This window comes from Nannospalax galili, unplaced genomic scaffold (assembly GCF_000622305.1).
Source record: "Nannospalax galili isolate Female #2095 unplaced genomic scaffold, S.galili_v1.0 scaffold989, whole genome shotgun sequence".
Lineage (NCBI taxonomy): Eukaryota > Metazoa > Chordata > Mammalia > Rodentia > Spalacidae > Nannospalax > Nannospalax galili.
In genome coordinates this window covers 516,679-526,636 of record NW_008359507.1, presented here as the reverse complement: position 1 = coordinate 526,636, position 9,958 = coordinate 516,679, and the positions used below count along the sequence as shown (strand labels likewise).

General features: G+C 40.9%; 1 protein-coding gene across 1 annotated transcript in view; it reads left to right on the top strand.

Moving 5' to 3' along the window:
• The first annotated feature begins 8,338 nt into the window (after positions 1 to 8,338).
• LOC103725892 (aldo-keto reductase family 1 member C15) overlaps positions 8,339 to 9,958 on the top strand; it is a 27,374-nt gene continuing 25,754 nt past the window's right edge. Inside the window, exon 1 of the mRNA XM_008823235.3 lies at positions 8,339 to 8,456. Within this exon, the coding sequence (XP_008821457.1) occupies positions 8,370 to 8,456 (87 nt within the window). The 5' untranslated portion in view covers positions 8,339 to 8,369. The remainder of the gene's footprint in view (positions 8,457 to 9,958) is intronic.

The following is a 9,958-nucleotide window of genomic DNA, read 5'->3' as shown; positions in this document are numbered from 1 at the left end:
CATTTAGTGTTTTTACTATGATGTGTCATGGAGAGTTTCTTTTCTGGTCCTCTCTATTTGGTGTTCAATATGCTTCTTCTATTTGTATGGGCATGTCTTTCTTTAATGTGGGGAGATTTTCTTCTACAATTCTGTTGAAGATCTGGTCCATACCATTATCTTGAGATTCTTCTTCTTGTATGCCTATGATTCACAAATTTGGTGTTTTTATGGTGTCACATAATTCCTGCATATTCCATTCTTGTGCTTTCTTAAACTTTTCATAGTCTTCACTTGAGTGGTCTAGTTTGTCCACTTTATCTTCCAGTCTTGATATTCTGTTTTCCCTTTCATTCATCCTATTGCTGAGGCTTTCTCCCATTTCTAATTGGTTTACTGAGTGTTTCACTTCCTTCTTCATTTCAGCCTGAGTAGTCTTCAATATTTTTAGCTCTTTTCTGAATTCATTCAGAAGTTTATCCCTCTCTTCCTTCAGTACTTTGATTTCTTTGTGTGTTCTTTAAACTCACTGAATTCTTTTATCAAGTTAATAATTGTTCTTTTGAATTCCATGTCCTGCATTATCTCTTGAGGGCTCTCATTTTACTCCTATAGGGGACTATTGGTATTTGGTAGGGATATGTTATTTTGGTTTTTCATGTTATTATTTTTTCTCTGTGATTTTGACATGTGAATTTCTTTTGTAGTTTATGATTCTTGTGTGAGACTCAAGCCTTTAAGGTTAGGTTTGCTTCTTTTTGTAAACTTTATGTACCTTTGTGGTTTACCTTTTGGACATGAAAAGCTGGTTTGTCTAAGCTTCAGGTTCTCTCTTTTGATTTTATATTGGAGTGGCCAGATTGCTTTTGTCTTCAGAAGTTCCCACAGAGGCCCAAGTCAGATGAAGATCAGATGCTCTTAGGCTTTCTCCTAAGGTCTAGATCCCTCCAGGAAAGATGCTGTCCTCAGGAATTTGGCTGTTGGACTGGCCTGGGAGCCAGGCCCAGGAAAGATGTTGGTGTCAGGCAGCTGGTGGCTGTGCCACCCAGAGATGCAAAAGGAGATGGGGGCAGGAAGAGGCCCCAAGGACTCCTGGGGACTGCACTGAGGAACTGGGTTGGTCTGTATGCAAAGGATCAGGAAGCAGCGATGGTTCTGGGCCAAGAAGTCAGCCGTGGTGTCCAGGAAAGAGGCTGGTGGGTTGTGCAAGCCCAGGGAAGCAGAGGGAGGTGAGGGCGGGACCAGGCCCAGAGGTCTCCTGGGGACCCCAAGAAGGAACTGGGTTGGTCTCGTTACAAAGGATCAGGAAGCAGTGCTGGTTCTGGGCTGAGATGTCAGCCCTGGTGTCTGGGGTGCCAAGACAAGGAATGGTACAGTACTCAGGCTAGGAGAAGAGACTGGTCGGGGAGGTGGGAAGATGAATGAGGCTAGGGGGTTCAAGGCATGGTGGATGCTGATGGACTTACCCAGGAGAGAGGCTGGTGGCTTGTACAGCCCAGGGAAGCAGAGGGAGGTCCAGAGGACAACTTTTAGAGTTAGAGCTCTCCTTTTACCATGTAGGTCCTGGGGACCAAATTCAGGTCATGGCAGAATATCACAATAGAGTTTACCTCAGGCTACTTAATGTATTCTCTTTTCTTTCTTTTCTTTTTTTTTTTCTTTTTGGTCTTTTTTGAGACAGGGACTCCCAGTAGACCCAGCTGACCTGGAACTCACTATATAGATCAGGCTGGCCTCGAACTCACAGAGATCTGCCTGCCTCTGCCTCCCCAGTGCTGGGATTAAAGGCTTGTGCCACCATACCTGGCTTAATGTATTTTCTTAAAACAAACATAGACTGGGGATGCAGTTCAGTACTGTATAAAACTATGTGGTGGCTCATTCATGTCATCTTCAGCTACACAGTGAGTTTGGGGCCAGCTTGGTCTACATGAGATACCATCTCAAAATAAAACATAGCAAAACAAAGCAAAACAAAACAACCAAACATTCTTTTCTACAAACTAATCTTCATAGTAATTTACATGTCTTCTATTAGTTGATACATAGAACTAAAGCTTAGTGAGATGTTACAAAGATCACAAGATGTTCTACAAGTTATTAAAATAGAAAAAATTTTTTTTCTCTGTTAACATCTTCACCATCTGGATGAGGTTACTCATTTGAATTTAGAATGCTAAGCCAAAAAAGAGGGAGGACAGGGGACCTAATCCGTACTTAGGACAGGATTAAGGGCAGGACCAGAAAGTAACCATGCCAAAGACAACTCCCCATAGGAGTGGCCCAGTTACAGAACTATTTGACTGCATGGTTTCCTTAACAACAACAATAAAAAAATCTATTCTGTAGTTATGAGTTTTCTTGTCATAAAATAATGATTTCTTTGTGAGAATCTTGTTCTGGTGTTTCCTGTTTCAGCCTGGGATAATCTGAGTCAGTTAAATTCTTTATCTGAACTTCAAATATGTTTAGAAACTTGAAGCCACCTTCACTGTATTCAATAGGGATCACAGACACAGACACACAGACACAGACACACACACAGACACAGACACACACACGGTTGATTTACACCATTCTTTGTCCCTGACACACACACACACACACAGACACACAGACACACACACACAGACACACACACGGTTGATTTACACCATTCTTTGTCCCTAAAAGAATTTTGTTAAATTGAGCTCTAAGGAAAACACTGTTAATCACTTGCTTAAACTATTCACTATTCCTTGTAGTGATAGCTCTCTCTCTCTCTCTCTCTCTCTCTCTCTCTCTCTCTCTCTCTCTCTCTTTCATATTGAACAAAGGGTCTTGCACATGTTAACCACATGCTGTGCCCCTGAGCTACACCCCTAACCCTCACCCTAAGTAATGACTTCTTACAAAGAGGAGAAATCTGCAGGTACCTAGATGTGGGACTTTATATCTTCTTGGTGGTCAGGAAACAGAGAAATCTAATCCAAAAATCAGTAAACAGAGTAGAAGCAAGAATGTTCCTCCATTGAAAATAATGTGTCTTATCAGTTCTCCATGTTTTCATTTTCTTTGATGTTACAATGCTGCTCTAGTGGGAAATTTAGTATCTTAGTTCTGAATTTCCCAATTCTTCTTGATTCTCCACCTAACACTTCAATCTTAAGAGTGGCACCTGTTTTCTTTGTTTTCTTTTGGAAATGCAGTTGCTTCACTTTTAGATAGATTTCTGAAGCAAAAGAAAAAAGACATTAGTTCGCTCTCTTTCCTCTCTGCCCACCCCTCTGTGTGTGTGTGTGTGTGTGTGTGTGTGTGTGGTATATACGCATGTGTACACCAAAACAAACTAAACCAAATCAAACCACTTGTGAAAATAACCAACACCACCTTTCCAGCAACTACTGTACAATTGACAGTACCCCAACATGCATGAACATTAGGTTTTTCCTGTTCAGTAGCTTCTGAGGACCTGTTTAGAGGTAACTCCAGGGCCTGGACAACCAGAAATGAACTGTAGCTTCTCTGAGGCACAAAGGAGGAAAAACCATTTCCCTTGCATATATCTTGGATCTTTAGTGGGCTTGTAAGTTTGATAGACAAAAGACAGATGATCAGGAGGCAAGTGAATAGTGGTTCATTAATACGTCTTTGAGTTGATGAAGCAAGTCCAGCCACGTGTGCAAGGTTTGTCACTGGGTGCAACCATCCGGTAGGCAGCCTACATGAGCAGCAGAAAAGAGGGCAAAATGGACAGATTTAGGTTAGGACGGTAATTTTGAAGGTGAACTACTTGTGGTTTCCTGATCCTTGGGGCAGCAGGGATGGAGTCCTGGTGCTTATAGGTCCTCATAAGATTTGAGGGAAGGTTTTGAACACATTCAGGACTGTGTATGATCTTTGTTCTTTTCTCACCTGTTAATTGAATATCCTCCCACGCTTCCACCATCCACTTTCTTCCCTCTCATCCTCCATCCATCAGGATCAGAACTGTTCTTTTGTCAGTTCTCCCACTAGAGCCAAAGGACAAAGGCAAGCTCCCAGCCCCCACTGTGGGAGATGTGATAGACTTGCCCCAAAACACCAGAGAAGGAGATGATTCGTGGTGAAAAGCTGGGAACGTAGGCTTACTAAATGTGGCCAAGAAGAGGAAAAGTAAAATTAATTAAAGAAGAAAACTAAAATTAATTTGAGGAAAACAAAAAGCAAAACAAACAAACCCAGGGCCGATGACCTGAGAAACCAGCCTTTCTGTGGGCGTAAGAAAACAGGCTCCAGTTTACCCAAGGCAACCTGTCCTCTGGCCCTCTTGTTTGCTTGAGAAAACAAATGTACGCTTAACTTTTGCTTCTGTCTTGGCAGACATGCCTTCCTTCTTAGAATTGCAACTCATGGCCCCCTACTCTTTTTATAACCCTGTAGGTTAGAGACTTCTGTGCATTGCTGTAAGCCACATAGACCCCTGCACGTGGTCCACTGTCACACAGGCTTGGAGGTTCCATGACGAGGGTGCACACGAGTGCCAGAGAGGGTCTGAAATGATGCTGAATTGTCTTATATAGTGGAAGGAGCCTGTGGTCTATTGGTCAGGCTTTGGGGGTAACTCCCCTCTGCCTGCTGAGGCAAGATCAGAAATAAAAACTGTGGCTTTTAGTTTGTCCCCAGGTGCCTGATTTGAAACCAGAGGTTTCTGTTACAGTTTTTCCCTGGGAAGAGGAACGAATGTGGGGTCAAGTGGGGGCGGGCAGTGACTCCCAGGCCTGGCTTCTATGTACATATTAATAAGTTTGATCAAAGTGTGGTCTGGTTGGTTATTATCTCAGCTGGTTATTATCTCAGTTGGTTATTATCTCTGGTTCTGCAAAGTGATTTGAAGGAGTTATCACTGATGGGAGTGACCTGCTTCTTGTAGGATGCTTATTCTTGCTCCCCGGTGTGTGTCATCACAAATCATTGCCCTTATTTGGAGGGAGATCTGTCTAACAAGGCTTGTCATTGTGTTACGGAAAAATCAGAGATGAACAGCCAAAGTCAAGTGAGGAGAAGGAGTTTAATTTCCTGCTAGTGGGACTGACACACGGATCCTTCCGTAAAGGAGTCAGCCCTCTACTCCAGTTTTTGGGGATCTTTATACGCATGTGAGGAAATGCAAGCAAAAAGCAAAACAGCATATGCTTGATAATCAAGTAAGGTAACCACAAAGGTTACAGAAATGCAAAGGCCTTGGGAAACAAAGACTTCTATACTAGGTAAAGGTTACAGAAATGTGGTAGCTTTGGAAAACAAAGATTTCTATCCTGGGTAATCGCAGGGGGGTGGTGGAAGATTCCTGTTCACCTCCCCATTTCTATCTCCAGGCTTTTCCTGCTCCAAATTTCTTAATTACCATCACATTGTTGATGCTTTCTTCTGTTTTCATTATAAGTGTTTGAGAGAAGTTGGGTCCTGTCATAAAGATGTTCATAGGTTAGTCTTGTTCCTGGAATCCAAGGTGACTGCAGGTTTAGGACAATGACTGGAGATCTTTGGGTACCTTTGGGAGCCTGAGCAGAAAATAAGAAAATAAGGCTGAGAATAAGATGCCTCTGTCACTCTTTCTCTTTGTCACTGTGGAGCAGAGTCCTTTTTATAGGTGCTTAATCTTGTTAATTAAATAATTAAAAAACGGGACTCAAAGGGGAACTTGAGGACGGTTTTATATGCCTTTATTGGAGTTTAAGTTATTACAATAGGGCAGACAGACTGGAAATCTTGGCAGCTTCTGGGATGAGGGAGATGGAAAGAGAAGGACTAGAACAAGTTACACCATCAATAGATATTAGAAAAAGAACATGATATACTGCGAAGGGAAAGAACTGGCCCCCAGGACCTTTGTTATTGATGGAGGTACAAAATTGCCCTTCTCCTAGGGAGAGGTGGGCCTTGGGTATAAAGCAGGGCTCCATCCTTCCAAGCCGACCAGCAAGGAAACATTCAGTTTGCTTTACCCTAAAAGTCCTGTGAAAGTTGTTACGGGTAGCCTAGAACTTAGACTGTGTTTAAGATAAGAAGTAGTAATAATTATCCGTGTTTACTGTAGCCCTGTCAACTTTAGTTTTATTACCATTGGGCTAGGAAGAGACAAACTAGTTATACCTACTCTTCTCAGTTTACCCTTAGTGTTGAGACCTGGAAGGAATAATTAACATGATCCATTGCTGCCAATTGACCTTTTAGTTTTGTGGTAGTTTAAAAATCCCTGACACTTGCTCATTTTTACTTACAATTTGTTATAAGAAGTTTGTGGGTCTTTACCACTTACTGGGAGGCCAGTTCTCATTGATGTTTAGTCTATCAATGGGAGACCCATCACTGAAAATGAGTTACAAGCAGCTTGGAGAGTTTCCATTTCAGCACTTAAAATCTGGCTCCTGTTTAATTATCTTCCAGGGTGTTCCTGAACACGGATCATTGCCATTTGTCCCAGAGAAAGCTGATCTAGTGATGTTCTCATTTCTCAAATGGTACCTGGGAAGAAGAATATTGCAGAGGGCCTCTTCCCTCCCTGCCTTTTGCTTTTAGTCTCAATGGAGATGAGACAAGCTAGGCATCACCTTTGGACAGATAAACCTTGAGTGATTAATATGCCTATGTGCAGAGGTAAACAGGGCTCTTGTCAGTAGAAGCTGGGATACAGCTCAGTGCTGCTGACTGTGGATCTGTTTGGTGGTTTTTGAAGTACATTACTTAAAAAGTTAAAATATTAAATAAAAAGGTTTGCAATCCTTCGTATATGTATCTATACACACATACACATGTATACACACACATATATATACACATATGTTGTACATACACACATATAAACAGAGAAAGGTTCATGAGCTCCTTGGGAGCCTCTGATCACACTGGTTTCTTTGGGAACCTCAGAAAGTACGAGAGGTACCAGGAAGCCAATGGAAATGTCTTTCCAATTACAGAGGGATGATAGATTATGAAAATTGTAAGATGCTCTAAGGTGTTATACCAATCCCTAGGAATGTTTCAGAATAATGTTCAACATAATTTTGAAAAGAAACAAGGAGCATTGAGTGCTAACATAGCATCACTAAGGCATATCTCTCCACTAACAAGCCTGCCAATTTATAGAAGGGGAAAAATGTCTCTTTATTTTGGCAAAACAGGACAAAAATATAGATAACTATCACAAAGAGCATAAGAAAAAAATTAATCAATTTCATAATAAGATTAAGGCCATATTAACATCAATCTTTTTCATAGAATGTAGTCTCCTTTCTGTTTAGTTTAATGAACTAAAGGAAGGAAACCAAAGTGCATGCTCATCAGATTTATAGTTGATACAGTATTGGGATAAATACAAAATACATGGAATAATAGAATAAAGTAAATTACAAGATAAATTACAATGTTATGTTCTATGATTGGTTTTGAAATAGCCATTGTAAAAAATTCAAGAGGAGGAGGGATGACATGATAAAAGTATTGAATAAAATACTGATTAGGGTTTTCTGATTCTAGTTGACTTCCCTTTTTAATTAAAAAATTAATTTTTATTTTATATCTGCCTGCATGTAAGTGCATTCATGTCATGCAGTGTCTGCAGAGGCCAGAAGAGGGCATCAGATCCCCTGGAACTTGAGTCACAGACTGTTGTGAACCGCCATGAGGGTGCTGGCAGCTGAACCTGGGTCTTCTGCAAGAGCCACCAGTGCTCTTAACTCCTGAGCCATCTCTCCAGCCTTGTAGCTGACTTTCTTTATTAGTTTAGAGTGTAATTCATTAATAATTTTTGAAGTTCATCAGAACAATGTAAGGTCACATAGGAAAGAATGATGAGTCTTATCTAATGATATTGAGGCAGGCAGGAGCATGTACACTGAGGATAATGAGCAAAAGTTCCTAAGGTTGATGGCGACAGAGCAGGATACTTTACAAAGAGATAATTCCTTTTTAAACAAACAATAATACAGATTTATCTGTGAGTTCAATTTTTTTTCTTGCAGAAAAGGATTAAGGAAGCAAAATAGACTGAAAAATTTGGAATTTCAAATAAGGTTTTAACACAGGGGAAAAGATAATTAAATTAAGAGTGGATGTTCCAAAGGAATTTTATTTGCCTATGTGCTTGAGGTCAGACATCAGGCCTTGTTTGAGAACTTCTAAATAAGCTCTTTTTAAAATGGGATTTATAAGAACAAATGAAGAATGAGGAAATTGACTAAGGCCCTTCAGCAGAGTTCGTGTTTAGAAATGAATGCATGCCAGTGGACTGATTCCAGCTTCCCTTTGGAAACTTGGTCACTGGAACCAAGGCCCCACCTATTTTGATAGAAATAAAAAGTGCGTTTCCTGCTCAGCTCAGGTCAGGCAGAGGAAGAAAAGACACTCAGACTTGTTGGGCTGTGGGTATCATGGATCTCAAACACAGTCGTTCGGTGAAGCTGAGCGATGGGAACTTCATGCCTATCCTTGGATTTGGCACTTTTGCTTCTGAAGAAGTAAGTGGACCCCTGGGGGACTGAAGGGTTGGATGTCAACTAACATGAAAATCCTGCCAGAAGGCAGAGCCCTGTAACCTGGTGGACAGTGGGTAGCTTGGAAGGACTCACCTGGCCTTTTCTTTCACTGCCTCTACCTTGCTTCTGTTCGTGTTGTGGAGATTATTTTTTAGCACTTAGTGAGACAACAAGATACCAGCTCTGGAGATTTAGAGATTGACAATTTTGTGAGTGGCTTAACTCTATCATTGTTATTAATGCTACCTAACAAATCTCAGTGCTTACCACATATTTTAAGTACTTGGCATATATGAATAGAGTGAATCGTTGATGTACGTGTTCTTATTCATTACACTGTTGAGATAAAAAGCTCAGGTGTCTCTTTTTGCATTCTTCTGCTCTTGGCTGGAACTTCTTGGACAATTGTCCTAGGAGGAAATGGCTAGCAGCGATATGCTTTAGTAGATTGGCTATGAGTTTTTTTTAAAGAGGTGTATTTGCTAAAGAACTTCAACTATTCAAATATTAAACATTTCATACATGTATACAGCGTATTTTGATCATATTCATCCTCTACCATCTCCCTCAGTTCCTCTCAGGCACTCTCTGCTGCCTTCCAACTTCATGGAAACCCATGGAAATTAGTGGTACCCATTGTGTGTGATTATAGGCTGTCCACTGGATTGTTGTCAACATACCTGAAGCTACACCCCTAAACAAAGCTGACTGTCCCTCCCTCAGAAGCCAGCATTTGTCAATATCTCCTCAGCTAGGGGTGAGATCATGTGAGCCTTCTTCTGTCCATGCCTGGCTTCATCTTGTGTAGGTCTTGTGCAGACAGCCATAACTGCTGTGAATTCAGTAGTGCAGTGGTCCTGTCTTGTCCAGAAAACAGTTTCCCAGTAGCCTTCCTTGACCCCTGGCTCTTACTATCTTTCTGCCTCCTCTTCCATGATGTCCCCTGAGCCTTGGGAGTGTGTGTGTGTGTTTGTTACAGATGTCTCGTTTATGTCCGGGTACTCTATATACATTTATTCTCTGCACTTTTACCAGTTGTGAATCTTGGTATTAGCCATTGTCTACTACTTCTTTAATGAAGACTGAGAGCTGGACTAATCTATGGGTATAGAGATAAGTATTTAGAAGGCAGTCACACTTTTTAAATGTTTATAAGAAACCACATTTGTTTAACTCATAGGTATTTAGTAATAATTTACATGGCATAAAGAAACAATGGAGATGGGATTACACTTCTCACTGAATACATTGTCTACCCCTCTGACAGCTCACTGCATTGAACTTAAAGTGTTTTCTATCTGCAGTGAGGTTATGAGAAGCTTTGGGCCAGCTTGGGAATGACTGTCCCCAAATGACAGAGATCAATTTATTTGATCTTGGTGGAAGAATGCTATGAAATATCAATATCTGACAGGGCCAGATTTTTTCAGTGATACATATCCATTGTGATAGGTTAAGTATGAGGTACATGTTATATATATATA